Here is a 20,064-nt window from a genome sequence, read left to right as displayed (position 1 = left end):
TGTGTGTACAAGTGAAGCCTGCAGTCTGCCATAAATCAGCCAGGGCCTGCAGATTTGAACTAAAGTGTTTTGGAGCCTAGAGCCTCCAAGCTTTGTGTTTTTCAGTCCCAGATGAAATACTGTCTGTGTTTTAAAACAGCCTCTATTTTATGTATGTATGTATTTATTTAAAATGTCAAAGCCACATACCCAGTAAATTTCTTAAGGCTATTAGAGCAGGTAGTAAAAAGTAACATACATATCTGCTATCTGGAGAGGCCAGGATCAAACAGCAGTTTTTTTTGGGGGGGGGGGGGGGTCAGTGTTAGTTATTATAACATATAGCAGATTGTTTGATTTCTTGGAGCGAACCTCAGATACGGTAGTTTGCATCTTAACAATAATGTGGGACAGGATCTGGCTGAGAGTAAGCAACACAGCAGGTGTAATGCTACAAAGGTGATCAAAGCTTCCCTATTGTAGACTGACTGACAATAACACAGTCATGCTGTTTTGAAGCAGAACTCGGTGGCTATAAAATGTACACGCATAGTGGATCTCAAGTTATTAATATAATATAATGAATCAAAAAATGATATAAAGAATTAAATGAGTATTATTCTATTGGGCCAGTAGGTGTGCTTATGGAATGCTAAGTGATGATAAATTTCGCAACAGAAACCACAGCTGTCTGTTTCCTTCTCCCAGGTGTATCGATATGCATTTTCCATATACAAACCTTTTACCAGGTGAAAATACAACTGCAAGCAGAAAATGTACCCAACATACATTTTTTACTGTCTCTGAGCCACGGGGTTATTCTTTGTTATGAACCGTAATTAGCTGAAATCTAAATGGAGACTTCAACAGCTTCAGAGCTACAGCTCACTGCAGTTTACAGAAAAACAAAAACATAATGTCTATAAATTCAATCTGCACTTTGTAAGTAATTCAATTTCTCTCTACATGTTCTGCTGTTGCTTTCCCACTGTTGATTATTGGTGCTAAATGGCACTTTTAGAAAGACATCCATGTTAATTGACGGATTTGATTCTGACGCTGACGTTGTGCCATTTTGGGTTGTGTTGATCAGACAAAGATCAACACTAAAAACAGGAAAAATATATAGTTCTCTTTTCCTAATGTTAGCCCTCTCTCAGACGAGCCCTCTCTAAGACGAGTTGTTAGACAAACTGGTGGCATAGTTATCAACACGGCATCAACCAGCACAGGATGAAGTCTGTTTGGGTTTTTTCTAGAGATGGACCAATCCGATATTAGTATCGGTATCGGTCCGATACTGACCTAAATTACTGGATCGGATATCGGTGAGAAATAAAAAATGTAATCCGATCCATTAAATATCAAAAAAGCACGTCACAAAACTTGCTACAGGCGTAACTCGGCTCATAACCGTAGCACATCGGAGCAGTATGCGTCACGTGATAGAGCGGCTGTGTGTATTTGTAGCCTCGCTACCAAACCAGCATTTCATCTCCGAGGAAGTTATCCCAGAGAGAAGTAAAGCAAGTGTGTAAGTTCATCTCTGAATGTTTGTAAAGCATTCCCACGTTAAGCTTAACAACCGATATATGGAGCGACTGCCTAGTCTCTCTCTCTCCCTCTCCTGCTGCTACTTCAATCCTGAAACTGATCAATGATCAGCTGATCGGCTTTTCTGTTGTGAGTCCATCTCTCTTCTTTGTTTTTGGCCCACTTTGCACCAGAAAGACGAAACCAGCGGCTGAACAACAGCAGAACGTTTAACCTTGATAAGCTGTTGTTAGAATTTATTTAATATTACTTTCTACACCAGGTGCGTTTTCTACGCAGCTGACGGCTGGTAACTGTGCAGGGGCGGATCTAGCAAAGTTTAGCCAGGGGGGCCGATAGGGCATTAACAGGAAAAAGGGGGCACAAAAACATACTTTTCTTTCTTATTCTCATTTAAAATGTCTAGCTTTTAATAAATAATTATCCAAATCTTACGCCCAAAGTTTTAATCTGATGTAAAATGTATAGAAGTCCATTACTGTATATAATAACTGTTAAGTCTAATATACCCTAGTAAGCTATAGTACTTTTTCCTTTGGGAAGGTACCATCTGTGAATTCTGCAATTCTGTTGAAGAAAGATGTTGAATCTATTTAATTATTCTTGAAAAATAATTTATTTCTGTGCATTTTTTTCACCCTGCATCAAATTAAAGTTGATTACGTCGATTAAACATCATGAGGTGGAGGGTGGGGGGTGGTTCCCTATTTTTTTTTTTTTGCTGGGAGTTTGCAACCCTATTAGTTAGGTTGCTTAATATTTCTGCTAAGTACTCTTTAAAATACCAGAATAGGGAGGATGGTGCAGGTTTAAGTTTATTAGATTGATCAGTGTTGCTGAACTATGAAATATTTTGGGCGCGGTGTATTTTTTACATACAGGTATAACAGAATAGCTTTAGTGTTGTTGTTTATTTAAACTTGAGTATGAACGTATACAAAATGCAGCAAGATATAAAAAAAACAGTTTTATTGATTAAAAAACACACTATATCGGATTCATATCGGTATCGGCAGATATCCAAATTTATGATATCGGTATCGGACATAAAAAAGTGGTATTGTGCCATCTCTAGTTTTTTCATGCCCTTCATGAAAAACACTTCCTGCAGAGAAATTCTAATAAATGGTGTTACAGGATGTCCAGTCTGCCCAATCTTTAGTGGCTTAAGGCAGCAACCCTGATGGTTGTAGCCTTGTAAATCTAGGCAAGTGAGGTAATAAGTAAGCGGGCTAATCAGTCCTCTATATTGCCATCCTCGTCTCTTCTTACATTTTACTGGTTCAGAGTGAGATTACCAGCTACCAGTAGTACCTGTAATGTGGGTAATGTTGACAGGACATCCTATTTTGTTAAACGTCTCTAGTTCTGCTGCATCTGTTCTTGTGTTCTTGTCAGTGTGTTCTTGCTCTTGTCATTTCGGCACCAGGGTAAAGATCTTCTCAAACCTGATGAAAGCATTGCTGGTTGTGTGTTTTGTTTACTTGACCAGTGGCATCACAGTCAGTGAGAACCCGCTGATCCTCAAGTTATATTGATCACTTGGTAGAAACCAACACACAAAACCTTGTTTTGCACTTCAGAAGGGACCCTAAACCCAAGTCCAGTTCAGCAAAAGCTAGTAGTAATAGTAGTAGCTGCCAGCTACACCTATACCTGTCTGCATTGGCAAACAATGTGGCTGTGGACATAACTAAGTCTTAACTGGGATTAAAAAAAATAAAAAATAAAACAAGAAGTATTAAAAAAGTCATGCCTGTAAAGTTATTCTGAAGGAGGTTGCTTAGCTATAGAGACCAAAACAATTTTTAATCCTTGCTGTAAATATTGTTCATTCTGTTGGTTTAACATGGGACTTCACAGGCTTTGACTCGCTGTTGGAGACACCCTCTGCAAGCGGCCATTAGAAGAACTGCACTTCCACAAGCACTTCATTTGGGTTGCAATATCGACCCAATATCGACTTGCATGGGCTTGACTTGAGCAGATTGCTACCACAGTGAACCTGATAGGTTTCCCCTTATAGCTTCGTGTAACAGATGTGTAATGTGGCATCGGTGTGACTCTGACTGGATCTTTGCCTCGGTGATCTCAGGGGAGCTCGACTAGGCCAGGCACATTCACCACAATCACTCAGTCTACCACAGCTGACCTACTTCTGCTCTCTCACTGACTGAGTAGTGATTATACCTCACATCTTGGTTCTATTACAGGAGAGTAATTATGGCTAATATTGTTGCTACAGCAATGCTATGCCCCTTCGGGTGACAGTTAACGACACAATAGATTTGGCTGCTGCTGATATTATGAAAACACACAATAGACGGAGAAGCGCAGCTATTGCTGCTATTTGTAGGTGCTGATTCTGCTCAGTCTTGCTGTATTTACGGTTCAAAAACACAATTTAAGAACGCAGCTTAGGTGTTGATTTTGAAATGATTGTGTTCACTGTGGCTTGAAAGATTTTCTAATCTAAAATGCTACCTGCTACTACACTGGAAAACATTTGTGAAGCATACTTGCTATTTACATGCGAACATTTATTCTCAACTTTATACCTGACGAGACTTACAGCCTACCTGCAGCCACCCACCTTCCTGCCTAGTGCTACTGGGATGATTGCTGGAAACATATAAAAAGGCCTCCATCTCAGAGACTCTATTTCAGTTCAACAAATTGCACAAACTGACTGCGAGAAAGAAGAAATGAAGGGTTAAGACTCCTTTTACCGTTACTTACTTTCTTTCCTCCACCCAGTGCTCTGGTATTGCGGCTCTCTTGGGTTGACAAAGGGCTACCATTATGTCATCTCCCTTAGAGTGTAATAAATGGGCCACAATAGTTCAATCGAAGCACGGCAAAAGATTATAGATCAGCATTGTTCCCACTGCCAGCCTAATGATCAGCAGCCTATTGCAGAGCCTTTGTCAGCAGTAGAATGAGTGAGCTAATCTTGTTAATGGTCCGTTTCATTCCCTAGGACTGGTTTGTATAGACAAAGGGGCTTTAAATAGAGAGGATTTGAGTAGTGAGTCTAAACAGTGGCGCAGAGGACAAAGGCACTGACTCGTGCTTTTCTCATTTTGCTATCGGACCTAATCGCAGAGGAACCATGTTGCAAGCAGCTAACAGCGAGCTGTAAACCCATGCTAATGTATTCTGGGAAATAGAGAATGGGGATGAGAGGGGGGATGAGAGGAAAAGAGAAATTGGGAGGGAGGGGGAAGGAGGGTAATTCAGTCTTCATTTCCTCTACAAGTATGAAGCATTTAATTTTCTGTTTACATAATTATTGCTCTCCTTCATCCTTTTTTGATAGGAACAACACATTTAGCAGTTTCTGCTGTGTAGTTGTGTGCTAGAGGGCACAGTGTTTTACAACATTTAATTGGCTGAAAACCACAGTATCTGAAGCTATGATTAATTGCAAATGTGGGGAGAAAAATTGTAACAAGACAAAAAAAACTCGCTACTTGTTTTTGAAGCTTTGTAGTAATTATCATTTGAGGCAATTATTTTTAGTCTGTGCCCCACTGTTAGATGTAGCAGCAAAGAGAGACCCCCCCCCCAAAAACATCTTGTGTTCAGCTCTATCACATCCACTCTTGTAATATAATTTAATGCACCAAGCGAAAATCCAGCATGCTGTCCTCATTCTATCATCTCTGTGATGTTTTTTTTGTCTTCAATCAGTCTTGTGCCAGTGATACTCAGCTATATTAAATCTGTGAAAAGTACTGTATACTCTTTGTTTAACAGATACTCTTGCTGGTAACGCAGAGTGGAATGCAGTAGAACACACAGATGTGAACACGGACAAACGATGCTGATGCAGTTCTTTAATGTAAACTCTTTAATCTTTCCACCTCCCTGCTCCAGCAAGTGTAATTTTATTATGTAATATTATTGTGTGAGAAGAAAAATCTCTGCTTAGCAGGATCAGACACTGAACATACTTTCTCCTCTCACCTCCCCAGCACAAAGTCCATGTACTGTCTGATTGCACCTATGTTAGAATATAGCAGGTAATTATCCAGTGAATTCACAGTGAGCAAATGGGAAGCATGTATGGTCTCCTGTGGTGTGCTGCAAGGAAGCAAGGGGACATTCAGGTAATGGGCTAACTTTTCTGACTCTTCCCAACATTGTCCAGAGTTTATGTGTGAAACCTACAGTCTTCAATGGGCATCTTGATTTCTGTCTATCTATCTGTTAAGATTTATCCTCTGAAATGATGTATTCAGGTAAACGTAACCAGAGAATATACTCACTCTAGTTCTTAAGACGTGAAGTTCAAATCTCAGGCTATGTCCACACGTACCCGGGTATTTTTGAAAACGCAGATTTTTCTATGCGTTTGCACCTTTCGTCCACACGTAAACGGCGTTTTCGGTCAGTGAAAACGGAGATTTCTAAAAACTCCGGCCAGGGTGGATATTTTCTAAAACTCCGTTTTTGCATTTACGTGTGGACGAGAAAAACGGAGAAAACGCAGCGTCAAAGGTGTGCGCCTTTTTTGACGTCACAGTGTGCGCCACGTTGTTGTTTCGATGAAATGAATTTCTACAATACTGTTACTGTTAATTGTCCTCTCTGCAGTGTTTAAATGCTTACATATACACACACAGTTACTGTCCCTCCACACATACGACTCGGTTCTGCTTCTATGCCCCAGCTTTGTTTACTATTTCCCACCGAGGCTTCTAGACTTCTGATTGGCCAACATTTCTACACGGTTAGGAATATAGCGCCACCTGCTGCTTTGGCATGTTCCTAGCAGCGTTTTCCTTCATTTCTGCCTTTACGTGTGGACGGGATTATTTTTTAAAACGAAAACGGAAAATCTCCGTTTTCAAAAATACCCGTGTACGTGTGGACATAGCCTCAGTGCTTCCTTGCTTATTCCATGCCAGATTAAGCAGATAAAAGGCATGGACGTGCAAGGCGTGCAATTTAAATTAAGGAATCCATTATTAGGCTGAAAAAAAAAAAACATATCAAAGGACTAGCAAAAGCTTTAGGATTTGCCAAATCAAAAAAACTGGTACATTCCCAAATGGACGGAAATGGCCAGCTCAGAAACACCAAAAGGCCTAAAAAAGAAAATTAAAAGTTTGCAAACACTTTTCATGGGCATTGTTGTGGTAATTTTCCAGGGTGGAATGATTGTACAGCATCTCTAATGACTTCAAAAAGAAAAAAAAAGAAGAATTGTTTCCAAGACTTTGAATTTATTTTGGATTTTCTCCAATCCAATCCAATGGAGTTGACGCACACATACAGGATCAAATATATACAGAAATTCTGGGGATTCTACAATGTCTTTTAACCTGACAAAATCCAAGGCCTATTAACTTGAAGAGAAGTATAGATTTGGATAAGTTGGGAAAGTCTCTTGGAGCCATTTCTAAACAACCACCCATTCCAAGACCATCAGTTGAAAAAAACAACCAAAAAACCCAGAAAAACAACAAACAATGAACTGAGAGGGTGTCGACTGAGAGTCAGTCCCCACTCCAAAATGACACTTTCAACATCGACTGAAATTTACAGCTGCCCATGTGGACAAGCCAATTACCTTCTAGACGATAGTTTTACAGTCAGATGAGACAAAGACTGAACTATTTGGCCACAAAGAGATATGTTTGCAGCGGTAAAACTAATGTTTTGTACCAGCTCTCTGCTTGTTGGCAGTAGAATCATCCTCTGGCACTGTTTGTCTGGCAGTGATACTGGTAGCCTGCACATAATGGATGGAATAATGAATGAGGAGGACTAATTTGAAGTGAAGTTGAAACATTTGGAAGTAATGTCTAGATGACTGAAACTTGGACAAAATCGTGTGTTCTAACAGGACAATGGAGGCTTACATTTAGCCTCTGGCATCACCTTCCCAAAGCCCTGACCTCACCTCTACTGAACATTTGTGGACTACACTTAAAAGCCGGTTCTGTGGCAATAAACCAACCAATTTAGAGGACTTCCGGTGAAGATGGTTGGCTAGAAGATGTGCTTTCACTGTGCTCCCGCTCCCACCTGTATTTATTACAGTGTAATGCGCGCTACTGTCTATATTTTTATCTAAACTATTGACTGAGAGTTTTGGGAATACGCAACAGCCTTAAATACGCTTTTTGGATGACAAGTAATGTCGAAACAGACGAAGATACAGACTCGAAAGACGACGGCCGCCATGATGAACAGTGCTAGCCAAACTGGCATGCTAGTAGCAGTGGGCGACCAGCCCTCGCCCCCGGTGGACACCCCAGCTCTCATCCGTGAGGTGACTAATAGCATCAGTGAGGTAATTGACCAAAAACTGTCTACACTGTCTGGGACACTGGAGAAAATTTCGTCCTCGCTGGAAAACATCTCCAAACGCGTCACGGAGGCAGAGCAGAGAATCTCAGATGTGGAAGATGGGGTGACTGACCTCGCGGGAAGGCTGGCTGAAGCTGAGGAGAAGATTAAGATCATGGCAAAAAGCTTGGATGATTTAGAGAACCGCAGCAGGCGCGACAACATCCGCATTATTAATCTGAAAGAAGGCGCGGAGGGTGATAGTCCTATTCAGTTTTTTGAAGCCTGGCTGCCTGCTACGCTCGGGCTGGGAAACAGCTCCACGGGTAAAGCCCGCATTAAAATTGACCGTGCACACCGGGGCCTCGGCCTGCGGGGTGCTCACCCCAGGCCGGTGATTATTAAGCTCCACAACTCCAGAGACAAACAGCGGATCATGGCAGCAGTGAGGGCGGCCCCGGAACTTCACTACGACGGACAGCGGATCTTTATACACCAGGATTTTTCCTACGCGATCCGTGAGAAACGACGGGGATTTAATGCTTCTTGTCGTGCCTTAATTGACAAGGGCATCCACTTCAGAATGCGCTACCCAGCGACGCTCGTGTTGAATCACAATGGCACTGAACACAAGTTTGATTCGCCTAAAGATGCACAAAGTTTCATCAATGCGCTGGATTAAAAGACAACTGATACTTGTCCCGTACAAACTGTGGCACTGTTGGATTTAATTTAGAACATGACATGGGTTCAGCACGCCATAGGATGCGTAAGTCCACTGTGTTTAATCCAGCTTGAGGGAAAAGAGACAGTTTAAAGATTAAATAGAGATATGTTCATTTTTTGTACCTAAAGTGGCTTTAGGGCCAATATCTAGTATACAGTACTAATTGTTTACTCAGTCTTTAATTTTGTTTCACAACTGACGGTAACCCGATTTTATTCAGGTTTGGGAAGCGGAGGTGGGGTTTTGTTTTGTTTTTTTCTTCTTTTCTCCCGTGGAGTGAAACTTCTTTTGGCTACACTGGTCTTGTAATACCACCCAGTGGGTGGCTTTTTCGTTTTTGTTTTCCTTTTTTTTTTTGTTTTTGTTTTGTTGTGTTTGTTTCTGGTTTGTGATATTTTGACGTTTATCCTAATTCCTGTATTCTTATGCAATTTGTTGTGTGTAAAGGTTCATTTGCCATTCGTTTACGATGGTTTTGTTCATGTCAGCACGGCCAGTCCAGGCCATGGGTTAAATCTTTTACAGTGTGTTTATTATGATGGCTCTTTTTGTTTGCTTCGGGTTGACGATTTTTGTCCAATGACTGACAACTTTTACAATGAGTAACATTAAAATTATAACTCTCAATGTCAAGGGAATTAATCACGTTATTAAGAGACGCAAAATAGTTTTTCTCACTCAAAAAAAGATAGAGTGCAGATTGCATTACTGCAAGAGACTCACCTCACAGATTCTGAACACTTAAAACTCAAGCGTGATTGGGTGGGACAAATTTACTATTCCTCTTTTAACTCTAAAAGTAGAGGCGTTGCAATATTGATCCATAAAAATCTACCATTCACTCTAAATACTATTGTAAGGGATACGGACGGACAATTTATTCTGATTACTGGGCTTTTATATGGGGAACAAATTCTATTGGGAAGTGTTTATGTACCAAATACTTTTGATAGATCGTTTTATTCAAACCTTCTGGCAAAAACCTCCTCTGTGTGTCCGAATCACGTAATAATTGGTGGGGATTTTAACTGTGGTTTGAGTCCTGAAACTGATTATAATCCACCAAAATCTCAACCACCTTCAAAAATGGCAAAGGCTACAATGGACTTCTGTTCAGATCTTGGTCTTTTTGATGCCTGGAGAGTTTGTAATCCACATGTGAAAGACTTTACATTTTTCTCACGCCCCCATTTTTCTTTTTCCAGAATTGATTACATGTTTGTTTCTAGATCTGTCCTTGACAGAACTCGGGGTTGTTTGATCAACACATGCGCTCTCTCAGACCACTCATCAGTCTCAATGGAGTTATTACCACCTTATTATGATCCCTTGTCTAGACACTGGCGGCTAAACCCAGCTCTCCTTAGTGACCCTGAATTTGTAAAGTATTTAGAAGATCAGTGGGAACTTTTTCTTTCTACAAATGACTTACCGGGGTTAGTGCTTCTACTCTATGGGAGGCGGGTAAGGCATTTCTCAGGGGCTCTATTATCTCTTTCACCTCAGCGAAAAAGAAGAGCAACTTAGCCAAACAATTAGTACTTGAACGCGACATTACTAACTTGGAAAGGGAGTTTAAGAAATCCTCGTCTGTTTCTGTGCTTAAAAAACTGGATGCAGCCAGATCAGCCCTGGAACAACTACTACCTCAGAAAGCGAAAACTGCAATATTCTATGCAAAGCATAGATTATTTGAATCGGGCAACAAACCTGGACGCTTACTTGTACGCCGACTCATAAATGTTGTGCAGTTCTCTCAGAACACCAATTATAGGGTTCTTGCAGTTTCATTGGATGCTGAGAAAGCATTTGATTGGGTGGAGTGGGAGTATCTATTTGATGTTTTGGAAAGATTTGGTTTGGGATCTGAATTTGTCAAGTGGGTCAAACTGTTGTATGGGGCCACAGCTGCAAGGGTATTGGTTAACGGCTCGGTCTCAGATGTTTTCCCAGTGGGTAGAGGAACGCGTCAGGGATGCCCCCTTTCTCCCCTACTGTTTGCACTTGCATTGGAGCCACTGGCAGAGGCTGTAAGAACTGACCCTGAGATCTGTGGGGTAACCTTGTTGAATACTGAATACAGAATTTCCCTTTACGCGGATGACGTGTTGCTCTTTCTCACTAATCCAGAAACATCTATCCCTGCACTGACACATATCATTAATCAATTTGGCCTTTTTTCAGGGTATAAAATAAATTATGATAAATCTGAAGCTTTGCCACTGGGTGATGGGGGGATGAGGGACACTCCTCCTATTTTTCCTTTCAGGTGGTCGACCACTGGTTTTACATATTTAGGTATTAGGGTGTCCGCAGACACAACAGAGTTGTACAAGTTGAACTTTAAACCAATTGTGGCCTCAATCAAGAATGACCTCAATAGGTGGTTTGACCTCCCCCTGTCTTGGATGGGTAGAATAAGTTTAATCAAAATGAATGTTTTACCCAGAATATTATATCCCATACAAATGTTGCCTCTCAGGATCAACAGAAAAACATTCTCAGAGATTGAGGGATATCTTTCTAAATTTATATGGCATGGGAAGAAATCTAGACTAAAGATACAGATTTTACAACTACCTACAGATGAGGGGGGGCAGGCACTTCCTAACCTTTTATATTATTACTGGGCTTGCCATGCACAAATAATCTCAGGGTGGTTACATTCCTTTCTATACCAAGGCGAGCCACCGGTAGATACTTGGTGCTGTGACCCTCTTTCGCCTCTTAGTCTTTTATCTATTGATCTGGCTGACCTTCCTCTTGGTGTCAGAAATAATTTCATTTTGATGCCTACACTTAAGGTTTGGCATAATATTGCTGCCCACATCGGAAGAAGAGGTTTTTCTAGTGCACTGCAGCCTCTAATTAGGAATAAAGCTTTCCCCCCAGGTATTGGCATTAGTATATTTGATGATTGGCATTCTAAAAATATAAGATTTATTTGCGATCTGTTTGAAAGGGGTAGTTTTATGGCCTTTAATCAAGTTCAAATTAAATATAATTTACCACAGAAACACTTCTTTGGGTTCCTACAAGTAAGACATTTTGTAAATTCCCTTAAATTTCCAGCCAATCAACCAGTTTTGAATCCTATTGAAAGCTTTCTTCTTAAATTTAATGAGGAAATAATCACAAAAAAGAAATTTATCTCTCTTTGTTATGGGAAATTATTATCTTTGAATTTTGTAACCACTGATAAGGCCAGGGTTCGGTGGGAAACCGACCTCGAAGTTCAGCTTAGTGCAGAAGCATGGTCCAAAACTTTTAGATCTGCCAAGAAATTGTTTTCCTGTAACAGACTCCAGGAAAGCCATTACAGAATTTTACATAGACTCCAGCGTACGCCAGAGTTTCTAAATAAAATTCATCCTCAGATTTCTCCTCTTAGTGTAAAGTGCAATACGGATGTGGGGACCTACTACCATTGCATATGGCAATGTCCTTTAATTACTAGATTTTGGAAAAATATTGCTATAGAGCTTCGCTCCATCTTTCACCAAACGATCCCACTGAACCCTGTGCTGTTCGTTCTGGGTCTATCTATAGAAGGGCTCTCTCTGTCTTCTGTACAGATGCTTTTGTTAGGTAAACTTTTACATTTAGCGAGGCGATGTGTACTGTTTCAATGGATTCAGAGACAGCCCCCCACTGTTACACAATGGTACAGAGAAATGTTCAAGGTGCTGCCAATGGAGCGCCTCAGTGCCATCATAAAGGGCAATTGTAATGCATTCTGTAGGATATGGCAGCCTTTGCTTGATCACCTACCTCGTGACCTTGCTGTGCTATTACATAAAGGGGGATCACATTTTGTTTTTAAACACAATAATTAATGTCTGTATTCCCTTTTTTTTCTCTCCCCCTTTTTTCTTTTTATTTCCCTTGACTTCAAATATGAAACGCTGTGCATATTTTGACCCAGACATGTATATCTGTAACTCATGTACCTGTATTTGTTTTTTTTCCTTCTCTTTTTCTTATTTGTATTTGACTGTGCTGATTTGTTGCTGTTTGTGTTGTTCCAAAAAATCAATAAATTATTGTTTAAAAAACCCCCCCAAAAAACCAACCAATTTAAATGAACTCAACCAATTCTGCAAAGAAGAGTGATCAAATATCCAGCCAGAATTATGCCAGAAGGCTGTTGATAGCTACCAAAAGCATCTGGTCAAGGTGCAGTTTGCTAAGGGACATTTAACCAACCAGTGTGGATTAGAGAAAATCTGAAATATATTCAAACTTGTGTACCCAATTCTTGCTTTATAAAGTCATTAAAGCTGTATGCCGTACAATCATTCCACCCTGGGAAAACAACAGTTCAAAGCAATTATTACAAGCCCAGAATGACCCTGATATTCATGAGTGTGTGTGAACATCTCACCACTGTATAAAGATGTAATTGGCTAAAAACTAAGGTATTCACAAAAGTCTTGCCAATCTAATAATTAATGAAACATCACTTCATGACATCAAATGGGGTAAAAGAGGAGCTTTAATCTAAAGTCTAACAAAATGTGTGAGATTTTCAGTTCTGAAGTCACTGAGCATATAAACCTATACCTTTGGCAGGTTTTACCATCCTCCAAGCCCTAACAAATAGTAAACGTCAAATTATACCTTTGCAAAACAAAATGCTATCTCCTTGACAACAAATCCAAGTGAAGTTGTATTGTATATGTAAAAAGACACTAAATGTTGATGGGCACTTGTTGGCCGTTCCACCCCTCAGTTACCCATACATTTTCTGTCTCTGAAATGCAGTTTTGCACAGTCGGGTATGAACTCATTTCTCAAAGCAAGCTAAACTCACCTTTTTGCCTTATTAACATTAGCAGGGACAGGCTGAGCTGCAGTCACACTCAGACTAATTTCCCCTATTCCTAAGAGGGCAGTAGTGATGTATGAGGGGAATGAGATGGGAGGCACAGGTCGATTGGCCAACACTGTCACCATCACACAGTAATGAGATCTCAGGGGGAGGGGGAACATAGAGAGAGATTCCTCAAACTCCCCTCTCACATAATATACTAATTGGCCTGCACAATATAGGTAAAATGCAGGAAGTTTTAACGACATTATTAAAACGAATTTCCCTACATGCCTCTGACAAATGTCATTAGTCAGCTGGATTGAGTGTCATGCATGGTCTCAGCATGATGACTGATCATGTATTAGCTACACAATGTGGGTTCTGGGTTAATTTCCCAGACTAGGAAGATCTAGGAACTACATGAACTAGGTTTTTATTCTAGTTTGGTGAAGGAGTATTTGACCAGTTTGCTCAGAATCCTGATTTTAAACCTTTCCAGCAACTTTGGGGCAAAATTTTTAAAAAGAAATAATCATTTAACAATAATGCCACACCTTCCTGTTGCAGCTAAAGTGGGAAGTCTTTTGAAAGAATATTAGAGGAGTGCAGAATGAAGTCCACGGATGGAATTACATGTTCAGGAGCTAGATGCACATTTTTCATGTGCCTAAAAGTACACATTTTTAATAAAGTGCATTTCTAATTCCAGCATTAAAAAAACAAAAAAACAAAACCCACTATTTCCACTATGTTAACTAATGTTTTCATATTTCATCATTTATATTCTAAACATTGTTTGATATATTCACCTCTCTGTTATATAAATTGCACAATGACCGTGACTTCTGGAGTGACAAATATGTAGGCTGTAGTTAAATTTTTATATTGTCCTCAAGCATTGCGTGCCTCTGTGTGTGTGTGTGTGTGTGTCATGAGTCTGGAGACAATCCAGAGGCTGAAACTATGTGGAAGGCACTTTGCAAATTACATTGATCTCTCCCTGGACCTGCCTCCTACCTGCTGCTCATCCTAATGCCTGTTTTACAGATGGCTGGGTGAGTGGGGGTGGGTGACAACGACTTCTTTCCTTTTTTTTTTTTTATGTCTCCTGTTACTTTCTGGTTCTGTCACTGCATTTACCTCCTCCTGCATTTGCTATTTTTTGTTTCATCATTCAATTTCCGTACTTTTTATCCATCACATACATGCAGATGTCAACCCACAGCACCATATGATACACTTACCCTCCCACTAATCATTTGTATTACTGACATGCTTTCCTCTGTCCTGTCCTAATTACAACATTATTAAGTTTCACAGTGATGAGCAGCAAGGCGGATGCAAAATGTGGCTTCACTATGGAACACGGTGGGAAGGTCAGAATAAAGCATGGTTTTTAACCCTGAAAAGTAATAGAGTAGATAGTGACCCTGACATTCCCTGTTGATATTCGGGACTTTCAAGGAAATTACAGAAAAGCAAATAAAAGCCCACATCCTCACAGGCGGCATATATTGCCTCTTGGGGGGGATGTCAGCTTGTACAGCAACAAATATGTCCAACTGCAGCACATTTGCCAGAATTTTGTTGGGATCATGTTTAGGTAGGTTAGAATATCAAAGCCTAATTAGGCTTATTGACTCTCTCATCTCTTGGACAGCAGCCAAGCATATGCACACAGTCTAGAAAATTACACGAAAGCGCTCCGTGCAAGCCCATGGGGTCTCTTTATTTACAAATCAAGCTCTAGACATGAGCAGGGCTGGGAGTTGAGCTGTATTTTAAGACTTGGGTTCAGAAGTACAGTATATTATGAGTAAGCAGCACCAAATCTGAGCAACAAAACACGTTTTGAGAAATAAACCTCAAACCCTCAAATGCTTTATAATATAGAGCTTGTTATCTCCTACACATACACAAAAAAAATTTCAACCTGAGTGTTTTGCTCTTTGCTGATAAAAAAAGGGACAAATTGAGCAATTAACTCTATTTTACCAAATCGAAAAATACCCATAAAATGTAACAGGCAAAGTGCAACCTTAACACCCAGCCAAGATATAATTGCCATGTCTTTGTGTGTGACTAAGGATCTCTTATCAAACAGATACTGTAAATAAAAAACTTCCTGATTCCTCAGATTCTGAAATGTAGTATGTTTTCTTTCTCATTGACTTATTGGCTAAAGTGAAAATCTGATGTTTCTGCAGCTCTGTTGGTGGATCCTAGCAATGTTTGTGGTATTTTGGGGACCTCAAGCCACAGCACTCCTCTGGATTGTAAAAGCTTTCAACCCTCTAACAAGCCTCTGCTGCTATGATGGCCCTGCATGGACTAGAAATGGCTGCCCTGTTTCATCAGCCCTGAAAATATGCATTTCAGCAGAATTCATACTGCGCCTCACTGATTGGACGCATGAACACGTCATCTACCCGTGAAAAGGAGATTGTGCTGTTTTCTTATGCCAAACCAAAGTCACTCTATTTGACCCAGCACCAACTTCTGTTTTATACAATAAAATACGCAATATTCATAATGTACACTGACTCTGACAACTTACTAAAATTAAGCATCATATTAAGGTTAGACTGTCGGCAGGAACCTCCAAACTTAAAAAGAGGTATTAAGACATGTTAAGACAAATGTGTCACAGTATATTTATAGTTAAAGAATATAGACCATATTTAAATATGGAGGTATCCAATACCAAAGTGTCCTAACCAGAAAACCTTTTTAACAGCCAACAGGGAGAAACTCCAGCAGCTGGATTGTAATCTCTCATCTGATTCAAGGAATACTTTCCTAATGCGCTTATTATCTTAACTTATGGTTTCAGTTGCTATGAGTGTGCAATGTCCATTTTGTTTTTAGTAATATCCATATTGGACCAAAACGCTAAACTCAAGACAACAAAACAGAACTTCACAAATTCTCACAATTTTTGTAAAACCTGTTTTGCTTTGCTAACAAACATGTACTACTGCAGACCAAGCAGTGCTGCAACTTGAGTGCATTTTCCTTTATTGAGGCACTTTGATCTAATCTTTGGTCTCTAATTTCTAGCAGGTAACCAACCATATGGTAAATGGTAAATGGACTGATTCTTATATAGTGCTTTTCTACTCTCCTGGAGTACTCAAAGCGCTGAATACAGTGTGCCTCACTCACCCATTCACACCACTTATACAAGCACTTCTAAACTCAAGTGCAACTAATAAACTTTCATACACACTCTGATGAACGCATCAGAGGGCAGTTTGGGGTTAATATCTTGCCCAAGGATATTTGGCATGCAGACTTAGGGAGCCAGGAATCGAACCACCAACCTTCCAATCAGTAGCTGATCTACTCTACCACCTGAGCCACAGCCACCCCTAAATCCCAAAACCCATATCTTTAGCATACTTGATGAAGTGAACTATTAACACTTCTAAGGTCTATGTGTAGATTTAATAGAGTCTATTACAAAGAATTGTAATTTTCATAGCTATAGATATTCAAAGGTTCTGATAGTTTTTCAAATGTTAATGTTGTTGAACCTGAAAAAAAAGTGTTTTCCTCTGTATGCTGTTCAATTGCTATTGTATGCAGGCAAACCAGGAAACGTGCCTGGCAGGGCAACAGGTCAACGGGGAGCAGGGTGAGCAGCGAGGGGAAAGAAGCACATGTGGGCAAAAACTGGCTGAAAATGGTCCAGATTCAATTTTCAAGATCTCCATGGCAGCTGCTGCCTGGTTAGAGGATACAAAGGAGGAGCAAACCACATGAACCGTGTTGTGATGAAGCATGCGACCTATCTTCAGAGGATGTGGGGCAAGGTTTTTTGTTTCTGTGTCTGTGTGTCAGGTGGGATATTCCAGGTTCAGGAACTTACCTCTGCAGATGGTGCCATTGCCCACGTAGCCTGGCTTGCAGGTACACAGATGTCCCCTGATGGTGTTGGTGCAGATGGCGTTCTCATCACACAAATTCTGGCTGCTGGCGCACTCGTCATGCTCTGAGGGAGAAACCGACAGAGAGGAACTTCACATACAGAATAGAGTGTGTGTGTATGTGTGTGTGTTTGTGACTTTGTTGTGTGTGAAAGATGGAGGGGTCATTTCTTTTTGAGCCGAGAGGCCACTGAATCGCTACGCTCTGAGAGGACAGTCAACCAGCTGCTTGGCTCAGAATGAGAAGCCATAGCTGAGCCTTTCTTCCGTCAACAGCCACCTCTCTGAGTAACCATGTTTTCAAACACCAGTTAAGCTTGGCATGCTCAAAATGGACTTGAAGTGGATTCTCGAAGGTGTCTTCAAACAAACACACAAGAACGCTTTCGTTCCAAGCCTGCTTTTACTTAAAAACTACCGCCCGTGGTGGAGAGGGAACAGCTGACACATGGCAGGTGTGCTGACTAATTACTGAGCATCAGAATTAATTAGCCTAATGATGTTGGCTTGGACACTGATGACTTGCTGGACACAATATCGAAAATATACCATCTCTTTACTTTAACATGTGAACACTTTGAGTTTTCCAGAAAGAGAATTCTTGACTCTACGAGTTGAAAACAGTTGCTTAAAGTGTTGCAGTATTTGTACGCCAACACGGGGCAGAGTGATTAGACAGTAGGCTAACAGCATGGGCTGCTTCTGTTTTGTTCTCGTTCCCACTGCCAGAAGAGATTTTTTTTTTTATTATGAAGACAAAGCAGAAAGAGAAAAAGAAAAGCAGTTTCCTTACCCACCCGTAAAAACTCTGCCAAAACCTGCTCACTGCAATCAACGCTCTGCATCCCGGTAATGAGACAAGGTGAATGTTCCTACCGCTGAGTATGTGACAAATTCAGTACAAGAACATTATCACAGATAATGCAGGGAATATAATTAAAGCATGATATGGCCTGAACATATATGAGCCGTCTCGAGCAGGGCTGTCAGACTCATTGTAGTTCAAACAGAGCTCGGTTTGATCTTAAGTGGGCTGTCAGATTAAAACCGGGACAAAACACCATGTTTTAAAAGTGTGCAGGAGTTCAAGTACATTCTGAGAATGAACCAATTTAATCACTTTGTCTAAGTCTTGATTTTAATCTTATTTTTACTGCTGTTTTATTGTTTTCATATTTCATAGTGGAGTTTGGAGGCCTATAATAGGATGTACCCCACCTCTTGTCCAATGACAGCTGGGATAAGCTTCAGCCCGCCCACAACCCGGAATTGGATTAGTGGAAGAAAATTAAATGGATGGCTGGATGGATAGTTGAGTTTAGAATTACAGTAGCCCTGCTTTGCAGAGAAATGTGAATCCTATGGCTCTCTAGGAGGTTTGGTTTGTGCACCTTTTCCACATTTTGTTTGACATGTTACCCTCCTCTTCACAAAGCCATCCTGTGCATGGCATTGGGTTGTTTAGTGGGCTGTTTACAGCTTGAGGGCCAAATGTTTGACACTTGTGATCTAGTACTTACAGTCGGGTTGACAAATCTAGTCCCTGATTGCATTCATTATATCAGTTTAGAACAATATGAAGATTTATTCATGATTGCATTTTTTTTGTGATGTGCTCTAATTTGTAAAAACTATTTAACAATATGTAGAATCAAAACAATTGTCAGCTTAAAAGTGTAGCTCTGAATGAACAAGTGGAGGTGCACTGATCCAATCACAACACAGAAAGTGGCCTTACAGCAGCTGATAATAATGACAGCGAGCATGACTTCTGTCATGTCAAACCCTTGAAAGAGAAAATATTGCCTTATTCACTCATTCTTTGACTCAAATAAAGGGGGAAACAATATTCTATGACTGCAAAACGGAGACAATTTTTTTTGTAATAGAAAACTGTGCAAGGTCAGCATTATGAAAATATGGACAGTTTTGTTAGAATCGTGAAATGCTGACTTACTAATAAAATAGTAAGTGCTGTATGTAACGTACAATCTCAGGGTCGGTGTTTTATATTCTGCTGGGTACCATGAACTGCTCTCTTGACTTTTATATGTTTGCTCTTAGATAGAGGCCTGGGGGAAAAGGAAAGGGATTTAGTACCGCAGGCAGTGCATGATTAACCACCACTAAGAGACCTTCCACTAAACGGGAATTCCATTTCACTTCTCTGGCATCGTAGTTCAAATGTAACTGCGTAGCCGAAGTGTAACTTTGGACTTTTCACAGACTTTGATGGTTTGCTGCATTTGCTAAACATAAAAAATATTTTTATATCATACAAATTAACACAGGTAGCTTTTGTGGTAGCTTAGAAAATCATAAATAGCAACTTGGATTTACAGCAAATTATGAATGCAGCCTATTTTATTGTAAAAAATGCTATTTTTAGGATCTGACTGATCTACTATGGTAGTGATTTGTGTATTAAAATGTAGGCTTTTCTGGTTTGTCGTCCTTTTTGACCCGAGTGACTAAAATGTAAGAAAAACAGAGCCCCATGGTATATTAAAGGCATGTGAAACTAGCTATTGCGACCATAAACTCAACACCATATGTTTAGGGCATAGTTCTCATCGGCCATAAAGACAAAGACTTCACCAATGAACAACAGCAAATTTGTAGTTTGCTGTTTCTGTGCTTACTATGCATTTCCCTCTGTGATCAATACAATCTTCTCTTATTCTTATTTTTATTATTTCTTTTATCGACAGCTCAGCTGAAGTCCTCCAAAAGTAGGCTAACTTAACCACGTGCAGGATATT

General features: G+C 40.2%; 1 protein-coding gene across 1 annotated transcript in view; it reads right to left on the bottom strand.

Moving 5' to 3' along the window:
- LOC100705180 (protein kinase C-binding protein NELL1) overlaps window positions 1-20,064 on the bottom strand; it is a 292,322-nt gene that overhangs the window by 55,005 nt on the left and 217,253 nt on the right. Inside the window, exon 14 of the mRNA XM_005458917.4 lies at window positions 17,245-17,367. Within this exon, the coding sequence (XP_005458974.1) occupies window positions 17,245-17,367 (123 nt within the window). The remainder of the gene's footprint in view (window positions 1-17,244; window positions 17,368-20,064) is intronic.

The sequence above is a fragment of the Oreochromis niloticus genome, linkage group LG1, assembly GCF_001858045.2.
Source record: "Oreochromis niloticus isolate F11D_XX linkage group LG1, O_niloticus_UMD_NMBU, whole genome shotgun sequence".
NCBI classification, from domain to species: Eukaryota; Metazoa; Chordata; class Actinopteri; order Cichliformes; family Cichlidae; genus Oreochromis; species Oreochromis niloticus.
This window is presented reverse-complemented; position numbering and strand designations above follow the sequence as displayed.